The 24,303-nt window shown below is 38.7% G+C and overlaps 1 protein-coding gene across 1 annotated transcript; it reads left to right on the top strand.

Moving 5' to 3' along the window:
• The first annotated feature begins 2,005 nt into the window (after positions 1-2,005).
• On the top strand, positions 2,006-19,923 carry LOC139734491 (uncharacterized). The gene is made up of 2 exons (XM_071645271.1): positions 2,006-3,935; positions 17,257-19,923. Exons 1-2 carry the CDS (start codon positions 2,006-2,008, stop codon positions 19,236-19,238), a joined length of 3,912 nt encoding a protein of 1,303 aa, XP_071501372.1. The 3' UTR covers positions 19,239-19,923.
• Positions 19,924-24,303: the final 4,380 nt, after the last annotated feature.

The following is a 24,303-nucleotide window of genomic DNA, read 5'->3' as shown; positions in this document are numbered from 1 at the left end:
AAAAAAAAACTGTGAGGGAGCCTGGTTCATGTTTTGTTTTTGTTTTGTTTTGTTTGTTTGTTTTCAGCTGATTGAAACCGGAAGTGGCCCACTTTTTCTATTTATATTTCCATCCCCGCCTAAAATGCCAGAAGGTATTTTCTTGTTACTTACTGTCTGCATGTATTACCGGATAAAGATTCTCCGACACAATTTTGGGCCATGCTATCAACGGACACTACCCGGCAATGATTTGCATGGGAATTTTGGCGTCAGTTGGTCAAGGATCAAAGAACAAGTCAGAATATATACATAATGCTGAATTTACACTTTTTCACAGTTTATAGTAATAATCTGCGTCACCATGGTCACCATAGAACTTTGTTTAATGATAATGTAATTTAATCGAATTATCGATATATTGTATTATATATACTTGAATGAATTGTATGAAAGATAATTGTATGAAACAGTAGAATCTTAAATATGAGACGCTATTTTACGTTTATATGGGCGGAGACACTATACAAGGGGGATCGGGGAAGTCAGACATTGTTTTTGTACTGGAGACCGTGGTTGTTGCTCATGAAACCCGGGAAGCCCCCCCCCCCCCCCCACACACACACACACACTTTTGAAAACGTGGGCCTTGTGATCCTCTATCTAATCAATCGCAAGTGGCCAAATACAGCTTCTTATTGGTGGTGTTGAAGGTTGGCTCTTAACTTTTTGTGAGTTACTTAGAAATCACTTATGAAATAGTACAGAGCATACCATTCTAAGAGGAATTCAAAGTTTATTTAATGAAAATCGGTTTTAGCATGGCCGAGACATTAAAAGAAACAAAAACAAAACAAAGTCAAATAAGGAGATCATAATTAAAGATGGGTACCTGCCACTACCATAATTATGAGGATACACCTAATAGATATGTTAGCCATTCCAAAACCAATTTCCATATCAAATAAGCGTGTGAATTTCTTCTGGAATTACATTTTTTTTTACACATTTCATAGGAGGTTTTTCTTTACCTCACCAAAAAATGCTAGAAACTTGAAGTTAGGTCTCAACAAAAAATATGCGATTCCTTTAAAAGTAGATTAACGGCGATGAGAATGATGGAATGGAAAAAATTTGAAAATCAAGCTGTCTAAAAAGTGTAATAAATGAGGTTATTTTCATATCGATGTGACGTTGTGGTGTGTGAATGAACTCGTATATAGTCGTTGTGTGCCTCTGTCATAATAACATGGTATCACACCGCATGTTTCTTACACAAGTACCTATAATAGATCCACGACGATATGCAGCTTTTCTTTGTGTAAGACGCGATCGTGTAGCTGTATCCAGCCAGTCTGAATATGGCTATTACGCGTCTGGCTGGATTATGAAGACACATGGCTGTGTTTGTAAACACTGCAAATTTGGGCAAAACCCCACCGGCATTCGCCAAATTTGATCTCAATATTATGATATTTTGCGATGAAATGATATAAGGCTTACAGCCTTAAAAAGGTGCGAAAAACAGGATTCGCTCATTCGTTCAAGATTAAAACGTGAATTTAATGTCTTCACGTCTGCTCACGAGTTAGACTTTTGCCAATGACAACCAGCTAACCACCTCCCATTGTGACATCAGACGTCTGTTGTCTGTCATCAGTTTTGTTGTCTGAATACATGTTCGTGGTTAAATTAAAGCGGGGGGGGGGGGGTTAAATACCATATCCCAGTTTTTATACGGAAACATTCAATAATACCCTACGGTGTTTTTTTTTTGTTCTTTATCGCGCTTTGCTTTCTTTTTGTTTGCGTGAACCACAGGTGGAATGCAAGACAGCTGGGAAATCCTCCTGAGTAGCGTCTGATCTCCAGCCGTGAACACGCAAGATACTATAGTACTATAGGAATCCCATGGACAGTTTGATTCTCCTGACTTGCATGTTCTTTCGTGATTCGTGAGAAGTTCGTGAGAAGCCCTCTTTTCAAGGACTGTTAAGTGCCAGGAAGGGCCCACAAAATACCTGATATGGCTGAGTGTGAGGAAGATCCTGATGCTCTGTTTGAGGAAGCATGGAATCGCATTCCGAATTTCTATGTTGGACAACGCTCAAATGATTGTCCAAGCACATTGATAATTTTATTGGAAGGCCAGTCGACGCAAGGCGCATGGGATTCAAACAAAACATTAACTAACCAGAATGCCTTAGACGATGCATCATCCCTCGCGAAGGAGACAACGGAAACGAATGGCGAAAATCGTTCGAAGACAACGCAACAAGGTTCAAGTGATACCAATACATCCTCAGCTCAACTCGCGACAGAAAACGGTGGATGTCCTGATTCCTGGACAGATGGAAGTAGCGTCAAAGTTGATTGTACTGAGCTCCAAGATCTTGGTGAAATAAAAGATGGGTTCGATGTCTTTGAGGTGAAATACGAACCAGAAGGCGATTCAAACGATTTCTACGCCGAACAACATCACGTGCTAAATATTACTGAAGACACGTCAAAATCTCTTGGCCAACAGCCAACGACAAATGGTGCAGGAACAACTTCGCGCGCACACTTGTTCAGGGCGGTCAGAGCAAACAAAAAGCCTAGTGTATATGTGGAAGAGCCAGACGTGGAAGAGCCACATACACCGCAGAGTGAGATGCGTGAGGAAATGGAAAGCAATGAGCAAGATCGAGCGAATATCAAGAGTATCGTGAGAGAAAGAAACAAATTGAAGAAGAAAGAAGAAAGCAAAATGAAAATTATTGAAAATGTGTATGTGGAAGAGCCAGACGTGGAAGAGCCACATACACCACCGAATGAGATGAGTGAGGAGATGGAAAGCAATGAGCAAGATCGAGCGAATATCAAGAGTATCGTGGGAGAAAGAAACAAAATGAGGAAGAAAGAAGGAATGAAAAGGAAAAATGTTGAAAATGTACACCTCAAAGAACCTTTGTGGCCCAATGATAACGACTTTTGTCAAGGCTTAAAAAGGTACCAATCAAGGGGAAAGTATACGGATGTTTGCATAGATAAAGTGCGAGACAATGTTGAAAGAGTGGTAATCGGCAAAAAGAAACACTATAGGTGTAAGTTATGTCTTAAGACTCTGCTCGGCATAAAGCCCATCATCAAACATGCATGGTGGCATGTCAAAGGAACCTACTTCGTTTGTGACAAATGCGGGCGGAAATTCAAGACCAAATTCAGTTATGACGTTCACAGAGAATTTCACGCACAAGGACTGTGGAGAGAAATCCCTGGTCCAGGCAGCCGCCTGTACACGTGTGCAATGTGTCACAAGTTCTTTCCCACCAACGCTTTGTTGTCATCCCACAAAATAACTCACACAGAAGAATCCCCTTTCCAATGTGGCATTTGCGGCGAAAGTTTTCGGAACGCGGGGCTACGCAATAGGCACGAATTTAAAACACATCAAAAGGCTAGGAGGAAACGGGACTGTTCCGTTTGTGGTCAAGTACTCAGCTCTAAAAAATCGCTTGATTGTCACATGAGAAAACACAAGTACTACAAGGCAGATCTGGAACTATTCGCTTGTGACAAGTGCTCGGAAACCTTTCGTTCTGAAAGCAAACTTGTTGATCACTTGAAGGCGCGTCATCCATTCCGTCCCTTCAGTGCAACGTGCGAAAAGTGTGGTCGCAGCTTCTGCCTACCTTGCAATCTCACGCAGCATCAACGGGTCTGCACCGCCGACAAACCCAGAAAATTCAGTTGCAAGACGTGCGGTAAAGAGTTTGCTACGAGTATGGCGGTGACCCGTCACAAAAAGATCCATTCCGATGCTCGCCCGTACAAATGTCGACACTGCGACATGACTTTTAAATATTCCGATACGAGACATCGGCATGAGATTCTTCATTTCAAGGATGGTGAGTTTCGTGACGTTAAGCGACATACGTGGAAGGTTAGCCACGGAAAGGATGGGAGACAACTTCGCTAGATAAACATGTACGGTTCCAAGCTAAGTCGGCGGCTAAAGACTGATTGGAAAAAGACTGCATTTTAAGTGTTGACTAAACTCGACATATCGATACAGTAACAAGGTACTTTTCTAAAAAGATAACTCTGCACTTGGTACTCGAGAATCAGATAGAATATTGCTTCAACGCATCGAAATCTATTACACTTTGTGTTTGGCATGCTGTGGATAAGACTCTTGACTCCCAATCTGAGGACCTGAGTTCGACTCCGGTCCAGTGCGTACGTCTTTAGACAAGATGTTTTTACTCACCGTATCTCTCTCGACCCATGTACAAGAAGGTACCTGGCAGTGTTAGGGTAATTATGATAATGGGTGAGATTTCTGGTAGAGCAGTTGCAACACAGAAGAAGCTGTACCCGGGATAGGAGACCTTTGTATTGGTAATGCTGATGATGATGATAATGATAAATAATGATAATGATAATAATAATAACATCAATGATATTATTGTTATTCTTACCATTAGTATTGTTATAATTATTATTATCATCGTCATCATAGTTATAGTAAATTAAGCTGGATTGGTTAATGAGACTTTTGAGGAACAAAAAGTCACCCTTGTTTCCTTTTTTGTTGATGTTTTCTTGTAGTGGATTATTTTAGCAGCGGGCGCGTCCTTCATCCCATAACGGTCGTCACGAGGTCTTGGATGTGCCCGCCGTCGCTTCTCTAAGGGATGGAGGAGGGGGGGGGGGAGAAAAAGAAGGGGGTTTAGTATTACATGTAATATTTAGGCCTACACTTATTTATGCCTTTTGTTTTTCACGAGGCTGGGTACACCTCACATTTGGTGCATTTTTATATTTTTATATTTTGTGGGTCAGGGACAACGTTTTTGTTTTCCAATTAAGCATTAGAATGAAATGTTCTTTGGATACACTGCTGACATTTCTTTACGAAAAACATTTTAGATTGGTATATAAACTGTATTGCCTCTTTGATGTTGATGAATTGATGGTGATATTAGAAATGGGCAGCCAGATGCACATCCCTTGTTTTCACTATATACCTGTGCCCGTATATAATTTGTTATGTCGGATTTTAATACTACAATGCTAAAAATTATTTTATATCACATGGACTCTGAATTAAAAAAAGAAGCGCTGCACCTTGATGAGACAGTTATCCATCTGACATATCTAGTTAAGAATAAGGTTTTGAATAATGATTATTTCCTTCACAAAGCGAATAAACCTTCGCACATGCCGATTTCGCGTAAGGATTCAACATGCAATGTGATAGGTGAAACGAGTGGACCTAATCAATTTCGATTTTTTCCCTCTTTTTTATATTTTATGAAAGAGCTATTCCTTTACTATGTAAATCCAAATTTTTGTATCGTAAAACAAAAAGGAAATTGTATTTTTTTCTTTGCATTTTTCTCTATACCATTTGTGTGTGTGCATGTTGTCCCATTTATTGCAATGAGCGCAGCTTGGCGAATTTATATCATAACACATGGACACCGAATTAAAATGAGAAAACATGCTCCTAGATGAGACAATTTTCCATCTGAAATAATCTAGTTATATCACAATAAGGTTTTGAATAATAATTACATGTATTTCCTTCACAAAGCGAACAAAACATCGCACATGCCGATTTCGCATGAGGATTCAAAATAATCAACACTGTAGGTGAAACGAGTGGACCTAATCAATCTAGATTTTTCTCTCTTTTTTGTATTTTCTCAAAGAGCTATTCCTTGACTACATATATGTAAATCTAAATTTTTGTATCGTATAACAAAAAAGGAAATTGTATTTTTTATTTGCAGTTTTTCTATACGTGTACCATTTGTGTGTGTGCATGTGGTCCCATTCATTGCAATGAGCGCAGCTTGGCGAATTTAATAGTCGAATAGACACTTAACTTCAAAGCCTCTTTTCTTCAGGAAATACTTTTCCAAAGTGTGTGTCTTCTTTTCATTATTACAATAGTGAGGAAAGTCAATTTCTACGTGTGGATCATTTTGAAGCTGTATTCTGCAGGGTCATATGTTATGTACAAAATGTTGCTCTTCCCATAACACATATCAAAATACATGCAGGGAACCTTTTGACTTGTGTATATTCTTAATTTTTATGCCTCCGTCACGAAGTGGTGCCGGAGGCATTATGTTTTCGGGTTGTCCGTCCGTCCGTACGTCCGTAATATACGTACGTCCATACGTACGTCCGTCCGCTTTCGTTTACGCGATAACTTGAGTAATATTTACTGGAATTTTACCAAACCTAGTCCAAGTATGAAGTATGATGGGGCAATTATTTGATTAGATTTTGGGTGAAATCGGCTGAAGGTCAAAGGTCAAGGTCAAATCATGAAATTGTATCCGTTTACGCGATAACTCAAGACTGGATAGAGCAAATTTTACCAAACTTTGTTGGAGGATGATGTATGATGGGACAATTACTTGAATAGTTTTTCAATGAAATCGGACAGAGGTCAGAGGTCAAAGATCAAGGTCAAATCCTAAAATTTATCTGTTTACGTGATAACTCAAAACTGGATGAAGCAGCTTTCATCAAACTTGGTCTAAGGATGATGTATGATGGGACAATTAGTTGAGTAGATTTTAGTGACATTGGCAAGAGGTCAAAGGTCAAGGTCAAATGCTACAAATGTTGCAATTTCCCCCATATCTATGCAATACAAAAAAGATATTTTCAAGAAACTTGGTGTTGACATGTACTACTGCGTAAAGATTCTCCAGAGAGAGTTTCATGTCATAAGGTCAAAGGTGAAGTGAAAATGTTGCAATGTCACTTTTCTCGCAAATGGTTCAATGTACGATCTTCGTGGAACTTGGTACATACGCGTGTACTGACTGGCAGGGATTATCTAGGGAATATAGGGGTCATGTGTCAATAGTCAGGGGTCAAAGGTCATAGTCAACTCCTCAAAATTTTACTATTTCCCTCATATACTAGTATATGCAATGCTTGCATTATTAGTTTCAAACTTAATACATGCATTACTTAATAGAGATTCTCTGGGAAATTTTCAGCCAGAAGGTCAAAGGTCAAATGTTAAGGGTCAAAGGCCAGGTTTCAATGCCCCCCCCCCTCAAAAAAAAATCATTTTGTACCGTCATTACACTCTTTCTTCATACCTTGGAAATTACTCAATGCATAAACTTATAAAAAGCTCTGTCAGAATTCAAGTAAAAATTCTCAATTCCCCAAATATGTGTACCTGCGCACTCTTAGAAAATTAAAGCAAACCCAGTTCAAGACATTTCTGACAAACCTGTCATTTCAATATTTTGCCAGTTATGTGAAACTGTCATGGATCACACATTGTGAAGACATTGTACTATACGCCTATTGGGAGAATCATGCATTATGGCGGAGGCATCAGTCGCCATAGCGACATTTCTAGTTATATTGTGTATTTGTGTTTGCTATAAGAATAATAAAGATTTATATTTACCTGAACTTTTAAACAACTCGATATTCATGCTTTGTTCTATTGCTTAATATAAAAGGCATGAAAGTGAACGAACACTATACGATGTCTCCTCCCTGTCACAACCGTGTTATGTATATGTAACATCAGTACTGTGTAACATATCGTGTATGTGTGTGTGTGTGTGTAGTCGTTACAGAAAGGAGGAGTTAGGGAGGAGCTAGCGGATGTTTCGTCCGTTAACTTTAATGCCCTTAATATAAATGCATTTACCAAGCTTTCAACTTTTTTACCAGTCTTCGCCCGAGCTTTGGCAATCAACGTGCAAAAATTGACCAATTCGCTACAGAATTTGAAGGTATAAAGCAAAAACGAAAGCAAATCAACAACATAACGTAGTTAACAGTCATGCTCTTTACCAGAATTCGACATGTGACAAGCACGGAGGTGCAAGCAATAAAACAGCAATAATGCTTTAATAAATACAGTGTATATTGTACAACTTCAGTCAGCAAAAAAAAAAAAAAAGTCAACGCTTTTTCAAGTTTATATTTCTCATAGAATACATGTGTATTTGGCTGAAAGCTAATGTATTATACCACATTGAAGGTACAAGTGTAATTTAATTAGCTATCAACCTGCTGGCTTAACAAAAAGGGAAACTTTACGCCTGAGTGAACACCATTATAATGTTTTTCTCTACCAGGGCACAAAAGTAATAATGGCAAAACTGAACAAGTTGTCATTCATGCGTATGTGCTCTTCCATATAGAAGAATAAAAACAAATGACAAATCTCACACAAAAAGAAACATGAGTTAAGTTGCAACAATCAACATTTGATATCTATACTGTCTTAAAACCCAAAAGATCAATGTAGGGCGCAAAATATTGGAGGAAATAAAGCATCTTATGTCAACATGAACAATCTAAATTCAAATGAAATAAAAGACGTAATAATTAACGGAAATGGTAGAAATGTGAGCTGTTTTTTCAAATAAGGAAATTTAAATAATGTTTGGTTCTTGAAATTGTCACATTGATTTTAAATTACTAGATCAAAAGAAACAGAGAAAGAAATTCTGCTCGTTTAATCATCTGTACGCTTATCATTCCCCATTATATGTAATTTGAAGTTAGACTTGACAGAAAATTATTATTTTTCCCCCCTGTTGTCAAACTTTGTTTTTCATAGAGGTTGTAAAGAGAAAAAAAAGACGATTGAAACTTATTTTTGCTATTTCGTTCATGTCTCTCAGTGCGTTGAGCTGTACTTTTGTTGCCAATGTTATCGTGAAGGGTATTTGCAAATGAAAGAGAACATGCCAATTATTGCCATTTTTAATTTTGTGTCTTGGAGGACAAAAACGAATGTGCTCACTTATGCGTATAAGGTTTTCGTTTTAATTATCGCAATAGCGCAATAGCCAATTTATTATGGTAGATGATACGATTTTCATAAAATCTACTAAATATATGAACTCGAAAAAAATGTTTACTTTCTTTTTTTCTGAGTGTACATTATACGAGTATAGTGGTAAATGAAATTTATGTGACAACAACCATTATATACTCGAACGACACAGAACCAATAAACTGAATACCTCGCTTGTATGTAATTGGCAGAGTGTACATACAGACACACACACACACATGCATGTACATGTATACATAAGCGTATTCGATTGAATAGTAATGTGTTTAAACGAAACAACCATCATGTAAAAGAGAAAAGGGAACCATAATGTATACGTGTGTATAGTCCAAGAAAGATGGATTTACCTTTACGCTGAGAAGGCTGACTTTAGATGTGGAACTTTGCACCATTTAGTGGTCTGAAAGATGCACAAATAATTATTGTAAAATAGGTTATAGCTCTTCATTCCTAAGGCTCGTTGTTCCGAATTCTCTTAAGTCCTAAGATTCGTTATTCCGAAGGTTCATTGTTCCGAATTTCATATTCGAATTAACCAATCTTCGGAGTAATGAACCTTCGGAATAACGCCACAAATTTTCGGATTAACGAACCCTTTTTCATTTTCGGATTAACGAACCTCTAGGTACAGAGAATTTGCGTGTTTCGGATTCACGACCCTTCGGAATATCGAACCTTCGGAATAGCGAACCTTCGGAATAACGAACGGAATACACCCGGAAAGATGGTCCCAGCAAGATACTGATCTATCAAAGTGGAAAGTGGAACCTTTAGATTTTCTCTGCGTGTACATTGCTCGACATTGGCCTGGTTGCTATGGGCACTAAAGAGTTATGTCGCCTGTATTATTATTGAACCGACAAATAACTTCATAAGGTCAATCTTTTTGTGGCCCCATCGGGCAACGAGTTGCTTTACTTCCTTTTTTCCCTTCGAGTCACAAGAGGGAAAATCGTTTTCTATATAGTCGTGCATAATCGTGGGAGAAAATAATGCACTGAAGAACGGGTGCTTCACATAGGACAATAGTTCGCTTAGCATTTATCACTTAAAGGGAAGGCAAAGCCAAAGAACAATGTGGACTGAGTAAAAAAACAAGCATTTACACATCAGTGAAAATTTGAGAAAAATCGGACTATCGATGCAAAAGTTATGAATTTTTAACGTTTTGGTGTTGCAACCGCTGGATGAGGAGACTACTAGAGGTTATGACGTATGAGAGGACAACAATATAAAGAAAATATAAAAGTAATTTCACAAAAATTCCTTTTTCTACCAAAATGGAAGAGCTCTTGAGTAACTACTTTCAGAAAGCAGGGAGAATAAGTGCTACCCCTCAAATATGTCAGTATAAAGTTGAGGGAATGTACTAGGTGTTTCAAAAAACATTTCCCACTTTTGATTCTTAATAGTTCAAAAACTATATATCAGATAACACTGTCATTGATATGAGTGATAGCTGAATAGTGCACAATTTGGTTGAAGGTGGTGTAGATATGAAAGCTTAAATAAGTTTCATGAAATTCATGATTAATTTCACAGTTAGGTTCCAGACTTTGCTCTATTTTCAACCCTCTGTACAAAATTTCACGTTGCACAGGGGTCAATGGGTGTGTATGGGAGTGTGTGGTTAACACCCTGACAATGGTCCTGAACGATGGCCAGGGTTTGAATGCTCATTATTCATTCATGAGAAATTCCACTATCACAACTAGTCTTTATTCAGCCTCTGGCAGTATCTGTGTAAAGTCAAACGCCTGTCGATACTGTCGTTGAGTCGCGTCAGTGCTCTCCCTACTTCTGAAAAACAAAATTACAATGAATACCTTCTGTTCTATATCGTAAACGTGGTGACAGGAAGTAAAGAAAATCAATAAGAGTATATATACACTTGTGTATATGGAGCCTTAAATAAATCTACTCTGAAACAAATCGCCCCAATGATAGATGCTGCTGATATTCTTTACCAAAAATGATATCTTTTTATCGAAAAAGCGAAAAATTTGTCAGAAGTAGACAGTTGTATTGAAATGAGGAACTTTGGATCATTCATGCTTATTTATATCCCACATTTAGTGATATGTCAGAAGCAAAATTTGAAAATGATTGCCAGCTGGAATGAAATGTGGTGTTTGCAAGCACTTTACTGTGCATAAATTCAGACTAGCAGTGCCCAGGGCAATCCACATGAATTATTGATTAAGCATTCATGTGCCAGGGAGCGCCAGACTGACGCCTAGTCAACAGGTGGTTCAGGCATGTCCATTGTTCAGGGCCATTGTCAGCACACACTCACATACACAGCATTGTTTCCTGTGCGACGTTCAATTTTTGTACAGAGGGTTAAAATTTGACCGAAATCTGAAACCTTACTTCAAAATCAATCTTAGATTTAATGAAACTGATTTATGCTTTCACGTGCAAATCACCTTCAACCAAATTGTACACTATCCAGCTATTACTCATATCAATGTCAGTTTTATCGAATGAATAGTTTTTGAAATATTCATGATCAAAAGTGGAAAATGTTTTTTGAAACACCTAGTACAATTTTCATGAAAAATGAATTTTTACTGATTTCCCTTTATATTTTCTTTAAATTGTAGTCCAGTCATACGTCATAACCTCTAGTAGTCTCCTTTCCCAGCAGTTCCAACACCAAAACTTTAAAAATTCATAACTTTTGCATCGATTGCCCGATTTTCCTCAAACTTTCACTGATGTGTTATACTAATATTACTGCTTTCACTCAATTCACATTGTTCTTGAGGTTTACGTTCCCTAACTCATAGAAAATAGGGTTCTCAAAGCTTCATGTCATCTAACATATTTCAAGCCCACATATAGTTTGTCTTAAAAGAGAGCATGAATACAATTCGTATACAGCAGTGAAAATCTGATCGAAGTGGGATACAAATTTAAAAAAGATATGAAAATGTGAAGTTTCCCAACTTTTAGCGAAACAGATCTCGAACAGTTGAAATGCCTGTGACTGTATAATATTACATGTATGTACTGTACTATATATATAGGACTATACCTAATATGTTTCTGTGATTGTGTACAGAACTAAAAAGATGACAATTAGCATTTATCTTCTCTCTCTCTCTCTCTCTCTCTCTCTCTCTCTGGAAAGTTCCAGGGAGGAGATCAGCTACGTGTATAGCCTGTAACCGATGTGTTGGCTCAGTGAGTAGAGCGGCTGCCCTCACAATCGGGAGGTCGTGGGTTCAAACCCCGGCCGCGTCATACCAAAAGACGTTAAAAGATGGGAGTTGCTGCTACCTTGTTTGCCGTTCAACAGTTGAAAAGGTTAGGGCAACGTCGATCTGGCGCTGCTCAGTGGCTGCCGGGCCCACGATCAATTGGGCAAAATGAATTTCCATACTTGGACAATAAAATTTGGAGTTTATATCCAAAACAATATTATTATTATTATTATTATTATTATTATTATTATTATTATTATTATTATTATTATTTTTGAAAATGGCCTCATGGCTGAGCGATGCTCGGTGCGGCGAGCAATCATGAGGTAGGCCATGAGTTCCTTAATTGGTTCAACCACGAGGTCTTGTCAAAGAGCTACAGGTTCGCGGGCTTTTCTCGAGCCCAGGTCAGCAGCCTGCGAACATTTACAGAACCACTGACTGGGATAGGGGTTTCGGTGTACGAAACTGTGTCGCTGCTCTTACAAACGAACACGCACCGTTGTCGGTGCTACACGCGAGGTTTTCTGCCCTAAGTTGTTCTGTAGAGCTGTCACATGTATACGTGACGGCGTGGCATTTAACTCGCATTGTACAAACAGTCAGTTTTTTCCAGGCGAATGTCTAGGAAATAAATCAAGGGAGCAATGAAGTAAATCATGACCTGACGCATATCACGTAAGTAGGCCTATATTTTCCCCATTGACTGCAACTTTTGATATGTGCGTACATGTAATATGCAAGTGTGTGTTGTGTAAACTACTCATATGCCACACATGCACTAGGGGCATAGGCCTTTGGAGCTGGGATTTGTACAAACTTTGTCCGGGAATGAACGCACCTCGCCGGGAAAAATCTCTTAGGAAAGTATAGTTCCGAAAATCAAGCAGTTCTGACGCGAATGTACAGACGCTGCCTAGAAATGTACTATACAATTTACTTCAACTGTTACTGTACGCACTTTGTATCGTACTACATACCTTTTTAATTTTCCTTTTGCCGCCTGAAAGGCAGGGTATACAATTACTGTACTCGCATGTTCCTGGTTATGACATGTTGCTATGGCTTTTGTGTAGATCGGTCAGTGCAGGGAGATGGGACACTACAGCCCATTAGAAAGATCAGAATAGTTGTAAATTCTCTTCCCACCTCCCTGATAAATACAACCAATGCGATCACCACTCACTGCGGTACCATTCGCTATACGGTGGAAATAAGGTTTATTTATGCTTCCACTTTGAAGTTTTGCCATCAGAAGCATTTATTTTCTTGTTGTTTGTCTGTAATACCGTCCTTTTGTCCTTCAGTTCTTTCATCCGTTATTCCGTAATCAAAATTGTGGACAGCATAACTGAAAACCCTGTTGACGTGTGTATATCCTAATGAAACTTGCAGTGGCGGATCTACGGGGGGGGGGGGGGGGGAAGTCGGGGGTTTACCCCCCCCCCCCCCCCCCCCCCCACCCTTGGGCTGCCAAGTAATTAATGTGCATATAGGTAAACCCCATCATTGCATAATATTAACGTCCATAACTTTAATATCAAAACAGATGATTACTCTGGATAAAGGGGTTCTATTGAAAACTGTGTCAAAATGTTACTCGATCTACAAAGACGTTATCATGGACTGCCTTTTATAGTATCTCCATTGCGTTCGTAGATGCCACTATTGCCAGGAAAACATCACTCACGGGGGTTCAAATAGCGAAAAGGAAAAAAAAAAATCGGCGCGCCGCTTTGCGGCACACACATCGCCGCTTCGCGTCTCGTGGACCGACGGTGCTCAGCATCGTCGTTAGGTCAAACTCAGGGACAACGGAGCATGTGCATGTAAGTTTGCTTAAAATCGCAAGCTGGCAACCCTCAAAATGAAAAATCTCCCAGAAAGTTGCGAAGCGGCAACAAAAATTGCCCTGGCGGTTTTTGCTTTGTTTTGTTTGTTTGTTTGTTTTTGGCCTTATGCATGTTAGCTGATAATGAATCAGAGTTAAATTTGCAGTGCCACTTCCGGGTTTCTGAAACCCGGAAGTGGCACTAAAATTTATCTTACTTAATTTTTTTCTCTGAAGGGCAATCATGGAAATTGGTCAAGCAATCTTACTACAACTCATTATATTCGTGTACTACCTGACAGTAACCTGGCAGTGATTCTCCCTGGACTTGTTGTAGGAGTATGGGATCACAAGGATCAAAGTCAATTTAAAGAAAAGGTACTCTTTCCCCATGCCCATGAAGGCCCGTAACTAAAGAAGGGGGGGGGGGTGGAGGTTCACCGCAGGGGGTTCTGCAGACCCCCCCCCCCCCAAAAAAAAAAAAAAAAGAAAACAAAACAAAAAACGATTTAATCGCGGCATTCCCTTTCTCCCCCTCCCGTTTGAAAAAAAAAGAAAGAATGAAAGGGGGCTTGTAGTGCCACCAGAACATTGTCGTGGCAAGCCTTTTTTTGTTTTTGTTTTTGCTTATCAGCCGATGAAACAGAAAAATGACACGAGAAACGAAAAAAAAAATACCTGCATGGGGGAGCCTGGTTCATGTTCTGTTTTTTGTTTGCTTGTTTGTTTGTTTGTTTTCTGCTGATGAAAACCGGAAATGGTCCACTTTTTCTATTTCTGAACACCTCCCCCCCCCCCCCCCCCGGCCTGAAATGCCCGAAGGTATTTTCCTATCACTCACTGTCTGCATGTATCACCGGATAAAGATATTCCGGCCATGCTGTCAACGGACACTACCTGACAATGATTCTCATGGGAGTTTTGGGGTCATTTGGTCCATGGTCAAAGATCAGGCTAGAATGCTGTAGTGCTTTTAATGCTGAATTTATTTTTTTTTTTCATAATGATCTGTCACCATGGTCACCATAGAATTTCGTTTGATAATACTGTAATGTAATATCTACTTATCTATAATGTAAAATACTTTGCAAACAAACAGTAGAACCTTGAATATGAGACGCTTTTTTATCTTATTACGGGCGAAGATGCTACATGAGAGGGATCGGGGAAGTCAGACGTTAATTTTGCACTGTTGACCGTGCTTGTTGCTCATGAAACCCGAAAATCCCCCCCCCCCCTCGCTTTTGAAAACGTGGGCCTTGTGATCCTCTATCTAATCAATCGCAAGTTGGCCAAACTTTAAATCCAGCTTCGTAAAGGGACGGTATAGTATTGGTGGCTCTTAACTTTTTGTGAGTTACTTAGAAATCACTTATGAAATAGTACAGAGCATACCCTTGTACGAGGAATTCAAAGTTTATTTGATGAAAATCGGTTTTGACTTGGCCGAGACATTAAAAAAACAACAAAAAATAGAGCAAAGTAAAACAATGAGATTATATAAAGATGGGTACATTTATGAGGATATAGGCACCTTTATTGGATATCTTAGCCATTCCAAAACCAGTTTTCATCAAATAAGCGTGTGAATTTCTTCTGGAATTACATTTTTAACAAACATTTCATAGGAAGTTTTCCTTTATCTCACCTAAAAATGCTAGAAACTTGAAGTTAGGTCTCAACCAAACTATACGATCCGTTTAAAAGTAGACCAACGGCGATGAGAATGATGGAGTGGAAAAAAAATGCAAAAATCAAGCTGTCTAAAAAGTGTAATAAATGAGGTTATTTTTATATTGATGCTAAATTGTGGTGTGTGAATGAACTCGTACATAGTCGTTGTGTGCCTGTCTCATAACATGGCATCACATTGCAGGTTTCTTACACAATACCTATATATCCACAACGGTATGCAGCTTCTGTGTAAGGCGCGATCGTGTATCCAGCCACTTTGAAATGGCTATTACGCGTTTGGCTGGATGATAAAGACACCTGCCTGTGTTTGTAAACACTGCAAATTTGGGCAAAACCCACACCGGACATTCGCCAAATTTGATCTCAATATTTATATAATATTGACTGGCCCTGAGGGAGGTACCAGAAAATATTGCCCAAACTAAAAGCATATTGCCCGAGTCGAAGACGCGGGCAATATGTTTTGAGTGCGGGCAATATTTATCTGGTACCTCCCGAAAGAAAGGCCAGTCAATATCGTAATTATTACCTATCCCCTAGGTAAATTAAGAAAATATGTGAATACGGCTGTACACTATGATACAGATCAAGCCACAGTTGACTACCTGTAGACCATCAACATGTTGAATAATTGCAAAATTGTTCATCAATGTATATCACTCAACTCCTACTTCAAAGATACATAATAGTTGTAACAGGCAAACTTCAAACTTCTGAACGCTCTTACACTTTATTTTTACTTCTCTGTTTAAAGTTGGAGAGTTGTAAAACTGATGGTCACTGTGCAATTACTGAGCACAAATGGACTAGTCAGTGCTGCTGTAAGTGGTCGACCTTGTATGAGCTGATTTATCAGCGTTCTTCTGCAGTGCGTGTAACTGACACCCTGGATGTCCTGGAAAGTTTTCTTTCGTGGTCGATCGGAATGTTTACGTTTAAAGCAGGGAGGTTGGAGAGAGATTCCACTCTCCCTCTTCCCACCTCCCCAAACCGGAAGATAGCACTGTTTGCTCATATTGTTTTGTGTACGGTACGGTGTGTGTAACCGACACGCAGCGACGTGGCGAAACGAATATTGACTGCTGACCTCTAACCCTGCAAAATAACAACTTCTGACCTTTAACCCTGCAAAATAACAACTTCTGACCTTTATCCCAGCAAAATAACAACTGGAATTGCCTCGCAAAACTACCTCGTATAGGTAATAATATATGATATTTCACGATAAAATGATATAAGGCTTACAGCGTGAATTTTATGTCTTCACGTCTGCTCACGAGATAGACTTTTGCCAATGACAACCAGCTACCCACCTCCCATTGTGACATCTGACGTCTGTTGTCTGTCATCAGTTTTGTTGTCTAAATACATGTTTGTGGTTAAATTAAGGGGGGGGGGTTAAATACCATGTCCCAGTTTTGATACGGAAATATTCAGTAATACCCTACGTTTTTATCTCGTTCTTTATCGCGCTTTGCTTTTTTTTTGTGTGTGTTTGCGTATACCACAGGTAGAATGCAAGACAACTGGGTCCTCCTGAGTAGCGTCTGATCTCCAGCCGTGAACAAGCAAGATACTAGTACTATAGGAATCCCGTGGACAGTTTGATTCTCCTGACTTGCATGTTCTTTCGTGATTCGTGAGAAATTCGTGAGAAATTCGTGAGAGCCCTCTTTTCAAGGACTTTTAAGTTCCAGGAAGGGCCCACAAGATACCTAGTATGGCTAAGTGTGAGGAAGATCCTGATGCTTTGTTTGAAGAAGCATGGAATCGCATTCCGAGTTTCTATGTTGGACAACGCTCCAATGATTGTCCAAGCACATTGATAATTTTATTGGAAGGCCAGCCCACGCAAGGCCCGTGGGATGCAAACAAAACATTAACTAAGCAGAATGCCGTAGCGGAAGACGACGCATCACCCCTCGCGAAGGCGACAACGGAAACGAATGGCGGAAATCGTTCGAAGACAACGCAACCAGGTTCAAGTGATACCAATACATCCTCAGCTCAACTCGCGACAGAAAACCGTGCATGTCCTGATTCCGGGACAGATGGAACTAGTGTCAAAGTTGAGAGTACCGAGGTCCAAGATCTTGGTGAAATAAAAGAAGGGTTCGATGTCTTTGAGGTGAAATACGAACCAGAAGGCGATTCAAACGATTTCTACGCCGAAAAACATCATGTGCTAAATATTAGTGAAGACACGTCGAAATCTCCTGGCCAACAACCAACGACAAATGGTGCAGGAACAACCTCGCGCGCACACTTGTTCAGGGCGGTCAGAGCTAACAAAAAGCCTGATGTATATGTGGAAGGGCCAGACGTGGAAGAGCCAGACGTGGAAGAGCCACATACACCATCGAGTGAGATGGGTGAGGAAATGGAAAGCCCTCAACAAGATCGAGGGAATATCAAGAGTATCGTGAGAGAAAGAAAGAAATTCAAGAAGAAAGAAGAAAGCAAAAAGAAAAATATTGAAAATGTACATGTGGAAGAGCCAGACGTGGAAGAGCCACATACACCACCGAGTGAGATGCGTGAAGAAATGGAAAGCAATGAGCAAGATCGAGCGAATATCAAGAGGATCGTGAGAGAAAGAAACGAATTGAGGAAGAAAGAAGAAATCAAAAAGAAAAATGTGGAAAATTTACACCTCAAAGAACCTTTGTGTCTCGATGATAACAACGACTTTTATCAAGGCTTAAAAAGGTACCAATCAAGGGGAAAGTATACGGATGTTTGCATAGATAAAGTGCGAGACAATGTTGAAAGAGTGGTAATCGGCAAAAAGAAACACTATAGGTGTAAGTTATGTCTTAAGATTTTTCCCTGCATAGATTCCATCATCGTACATGCCTGGTGGCATGTCAAAGGAACCTACTTCGTTTGTGACAAATGCGGGCGGAAATTTGGCACCAAATTCAGTTATGACGTTCACTTAGAATTTCACGCACAGGGACTGTGGAGAGAAATCCCTGGTCCAGGCAGCCGCCTGTACACGTGTTCAATGTGTCACAAGTTCTTTCCCACCAACGCTTTGTTGTCATCCCACAAAATAACTCACAAAGAAGAATCCCCTTTCCAATGTGGCATTTGCGACGAAAGTTTTCGGAACGCGGGGCTACGCAATAGGCACGAATTTAAAACACATCAAAAGGCTAGGAGGAAACGGGACTGTTCCGTTTGTGGTCAAGTACTCAGCTCTAAAAAATCGCTTGATTGTCACATGAGAAAACACAAGTACTACAAGGCAGATCTGGAACTATTCGCTTGTGACAAGTGCTCGGAAACCTTTCGTTCTGAAAGCAAACTTGTTGATCACTTGAAGGCGCGTCATCCATTCCGTCCTTTCAGTGCAACGTGCGAAAAGTGTGGTCGCAGCTTCTGCCTACCTTGCAATCTCACGCAGCATCAACGGGTCTGCACCGCCGACAAACCCAGAAAATACAGTTGCAAGACGTGCGGTAAAGAGTTTGCCACGAGTATGGCGGTGACCCGTCACAAAAAGATCCATTCCGATGCTCGCCCGTACAAATGTCGACACTGCGACATGACTTTTAAATATTCCGATACGAGACATCGGCATGAGATTCTTCATTTCAAGGATGGTGAGTTTCGTGACGTTAAGCGACATACGTGGAAGGTTAGCCACGGAAAGGATGGGAGACAACTTCGCTAGATAAACATGTACAGTTCCAAGCTAAGTCGGCGGCTAAGGACTGATTGGAAAAAGACTGCATTTTAAGTGTTCACTGAACTCGACATATCGATACAGTAACAGGGTACTTTTCTAAAAAGATAATTCTGCACTTGGTACTCGAGAATCAGATAGAATATTGCTTCAACGCATCGAAATCTATTACACTTTGTGTTTGACATGCTGTGGATAAGACTCTTGACTCCCAATCTGAGGACCTGAGTTCGACTCCGGTCCAGTGCGTACGTCCTTAGACAAGATGTTTTTACTCACCGTATCCCTCTCGACCCATGTACAAGAAGGTACCTGGCAGTGTTAGGGTAATTATGATAATGGGTGAGATTTCTGGTAGAGCAGTTGCAACACAGAAGAAGCTGTACCCGGGATAGGAGACCTTTGTATTGGTAATGCTGATGATGATGATAATGATAAATAATGATAATGATAATAATAATAACATCAATGATATTATTGTTATTCTTACCATTAGTATTGTTATAATTATTATTATCATCGTCATCATAGTTATAGTAAATTAAGCTGGATCGGTTAATGAGACTTTTGAGGAACAAAAAGTCACCCTTGTTTCCTTTTTTGTTGATGTTTTCTTGTAGTGGATTATTTTGGCAGCGGGCGCGTCCTTCATCCCATAACGGTCGTCACGAGGTCTTGGATGTGCCCGCCGTCGCTTCTCTAAGGGATGGAGGAGGGGGTGGGGGGGGGGGGGGGGGGAGGAGAGAAAAAGAAGGGGGTTTAGTATTACATGTAATATTTAGGCCTACACTTATTTATGCCTTTTGTTTTTCACGAGGCTGGGTTCACCTCACATTTGGTGCATTTTTATATTTTTATATTTTTTGGGTCAGGGACAACGTTTTTGTTTTCCAATTAAGCATTAGAATGAAATGTTCTTTGGATACACTGCTGACATTTCTTTACGAAAAACATTTTGGATTGGTATATAAACTGTATTGCCTCTTTGATGTTGATGAATTGACGGTGATATTAGAAATGGGCAGCCAGATGCGAGTGTAATTGTTTTCACTATATACCTGTGCCCGTATATAATTTGTTATGTCGGATTTTAATACTTCAATGCTAAAAATTGTTTTATATCACATGGACTCTGAATTAAAAAAAGAAGCGCTGCACCTTGATGAGACAGTTATCCATCTGACATATCTAGTTAAGAATAAGGTTTTGAATAATGATTATTTCCTTCACAAAGCGAATAAACCTTCGCACATGCCGATTTCGCGTAAGGATTCAACATGCACTGTGATAGGTGAAACGAGTGGACCTAATCAATTTCGATTTTTTTTTTTCCTCGTTTTTATATTTTCTGAAAGAGCTATTCCTTTACTATGTAAAGTATCGTAAAACAAAAAGGAAATTGTATTTTTTCTTTGCATTTTTCTCTATACCATTTGTGTGTATGCATGTTGTCCCATTTATTGCAATGAGCGCAGCTTGGCGAATTAATATCATAACACATGGACACTGAATTAAAATGAGAAAACATGCTCCTTGATGAGACAATTTTCCATCTGAAATAATCTAGTTATATCACACTAAGGTTTTGAATAATAATTACATGTATTTCCTTCACAAAGCGAACAAAAAGACATCTAGAAATTATAAGAGATCACCTAGACTTCCATGGATATCTAGGTCTTTACTGCGATCAATCAATCGAAAGAATAATTTGTATTATGCTGACAAAATTAAACGTACCCAGCAATCTCACGATAGATACACTTCATATAAAAACGTCCTCACACAAATATTACGTTATGAGAAACGGAAATATTTTACTAATCAGATAAGTTTGTTCAAACATGATATTCAATATACTTGGAAAGTTATCAATATTGCTATCAACAAAAATAAGGACAAATCCCGTATTACATCAATCAAATACGGTGATTTATTTGTTGACGATGTTTCCTCAATAGTTGATATCTTTAATCAGTATTTTTTACAAATAGGAAGTAATCTTGCCCAAAATATTCCACATACTCATCTGAATTTTCAAGATTATTTAGAAGGCCCGAATCCTAGCTCATTGTTTTTCATGCCTTTGCACAGAAATGAATTATTAGACATAGTTCAGAATTTAAAAAATAAAAAAAGCTCTGGTTATGACGGCATTGATAATGTCCTTTTAAAAAATATTATTGATTATATCGTTGATCCACTTGTACATGTATTTAATTTGTCTATAAGTAACGGTGTTGTCCCTGAGGCTGTGAAAGTCTCGAAAGTAATTCCTGTCCATAAAAAAGGGGAAAGGGAAGATGTCTCCAATTATAGACCAATATCCCTGCTAACCTCCGTTTCGAAAATGTTAGAAAGTGTTGTTTACACCAGACTCCTGAAGTTCTTGGACACTCATAAAATAATTTCAGACTATCAGTTCGGATTTCGGCAAAAGCATTGCACATCTCATGCAATCCTTACTTTCCTTGACAGGGTTTCAAAAGCGATAGATACATTTCATCATGCTATTGGAGTCTTCCTGGACCTCTCCAAGGCCTTTGATACCATAGACCACAACATACAGCTTCACAAATTATCACATTATGGTATCAGGGGAAAGGCCTTGAAGTGGTTCACGAGTTACCTTACTAATCGAAAACAATTTGTACTTATCAACGGTCACGCATCGACTATGCAAATTGTTGACTGTGGTGTTCCTCAGGGAAGTTTACTAGGTCCCCTTTTATTTACTCTTTATGTCAATGATATGTCAAATTCTTCAAACATCCTTTCTTTCTTATTATTTGCAGATGATACTAATGTGTTTTTATCTGATTCTAATTCCGATCGATTAATTGATACTTTAAATAGTGAATTAATGAAGTTACTTCATTGGATAAGAGCGAACAAACTGTCAATAAATTTGCAAAAAACTACAATGTAAGTGTATGTTGTTTAGTAATTCGCTGGAAAATTTACCGAGAAATGTTTTTCTGGAAGACACGGTCATAGAAGAAGTCTCTTCCATCAAATTTTTAGGTCTGATCCTGGACAATAAACTTACCTGGGGATTGCATATTGATTCTGTATGTCGTGTTATTTCAAGGAATATAGGTATTATAAACAAAGTTAAATTTTATCTTCCCAAAAATGTACTTTTTATGTTATATTCTACTTTGATACTACCTTACTTAAACTACGGGATACTCGCATGGGGAAACACTTTTTCTGCTTAAATACAGAAAGAATATTATTATTACAGAAAAAAGCTCTTCGTATCATTTGTCACGAATCGTGGAGAAGTCATACTAATAATTTATTTTACGAAAATAATATTCGGAAAATTTATGATCTTTATCGTTTGCAATTAGGACAATTCATGTACAAACTCACCAACAATTCTCTCCCCCTGGTGTTTGATTCCATGTTTTTAAAGAATGAAACTGCTCATGCATATCCAACCCGTCAATCCCATGAATATCATTTGCCTTTGACTAGGACGGTTTTTGCTAAATCCTTATTCTCCTTTTCTGGACCAAAATTCTGGAATTCTCTTGATAATAACATCAAAGAAGCTTTAAGTTTTAATACATTTTCTGTAAAGTTAAAGAAATATTTTAAAATGTCGTATGCAGCATAATGATTCATTCTTTATATATATATATATATATATATATATATATATTATGTGATTTTCAAAACTGTTGTTGCTCGGAAGTCTCACTACACTTTGTTTATCAGTGAGCCCGTGCTTCTGTGCCTCTAGTGCCCTGGTTATGACACATCGTTTCCTTCTTCTCCCCCCCCCCCCCCCTCTTGCCCACTTCGGGACTTACTACCTTCCTCACTATATCTCTATCCTCTCATCTATCTTTCCTTACAAGAGAGCCGCCTTGTGTCTGTCAGTGTGCATTGGTATGTGTGCATGTATGTGTGTATTACTCTGTCTCTTTTTTTTTTTACTTCCGCTTCGGGAAATTGTTGTTTTGTTGTTTTTGCTACTATGTGTTTTTATATATATATATATATATATATATATATATATATATATACGAGGGGACTGCATTCTACAAGCTCTGCTTTTTAGCAGTCCCCTCCATTTCCAGCAATATTGTGTATGCATTTACCACAGTGACACGAGTTATTTTTTGTATCTCTGTTGGAAATTTACCTGTATCTGTTTTACAATGTTATTTCTGTTCATCGCATTGTGGTACTGATTTTCTGACATCTGTTTATACGAATGTTTCATTGTGCTTCCAATTATTTTGTTTGTTGGAAATAAAATAAATGAACTTGAACTTGAACAAAACATCGCACATGTCGATTTCGCGTAAGGATTCAAAATAACGCTGTAGGTGAAACGAGTGGACCTGATCAATCTCGATTTTCCCTCTTTTTTGTATTTTCGGAAAGAGCTATTCCTTTACTACATGTATGTAAATCTAAATTTTTGTATCGTATAACAAAAAAGGAAATTGTGTTTTTTATTTGCAGTTTTTCTATACGTATACCATTTGTGTGTGTGCATGTTGTCCCATTCATTGCAATGAGCGCAGCTTGGCGAATTCAATAGTTGAATAGACACTTAACTTCAAAGCCTCTTTTCTTCAGGAAATACTTTTCCAAAGTGTGTGTCTTCTTTTCATTATTACAATAGTAAGGAAAGTCAATTTCTACATGTGGATCATTTTGAAGCTGTATTCTGCAGGGTCATATGTTATGTACAGAATGTTGCTCTTCCCATAACACATATCAAAATACATACAGGGAACCTTTTGACTTGTGTATACTCTTAATTTTTATATTGTGTATTTGTGCTTGCTATAAGAATAACAAAAATGTCTTTGTATTTACCTTAACTTTTAAACAACTCGATTTTCATGCTTTGTTCTATTGCTTAATATAAAAGGCATGAATTAAGTGAACGAACACTATACGATGGCTCCTCCCTGTCACAACCGTATTATGTATATGTAACATAACGTGTGTGTGTGTGTGTGAGTGTGTGTGTGTGTGTGTGTGTGTGTGTGTGTGTAGTCGTTACAGAAAGGAGGAGCTAGCGGAT

The sequence above is a fragment of the Diadema antillarum genome, unplaced genomic scaffold (assembly GCF_040938485.1).
Source record: "Diadema antillarum isolate AM-2024a unplaced genomic scaffold, OU_Dant_1.0 seq00000528_RagTag, whole genome shotgun sequence".
Taxonomy (NCBI): Eukaryota; Metazoa; Echinodermata; class Echinoidea; order Diadematoida; family Diadematidae; genus Diadema; species Diadema antillarum.
Note: the sequence above shows the minus strand (reverse complement) of the source record. Positions and strands in the feature narration are given on the sequence as shown.

Excerpts from the sequence above, each read along its gene's own strand:
- LOC139734491 (XM_071645271.1), top strand. The coding sequence starts at position 2,006 with ATGGCTGAGTGTGAGGAAGATCCTGATGCTCTGTTTGAGGAAGCATGG. Across the intron at positions 3,936-17,256 it reads AAAGGATGGGAGACAACTTC|GAAGGGCCCACAAGATACCT; the intron begins GCTAGATAAACA and ends TTTAAGTTCCAG.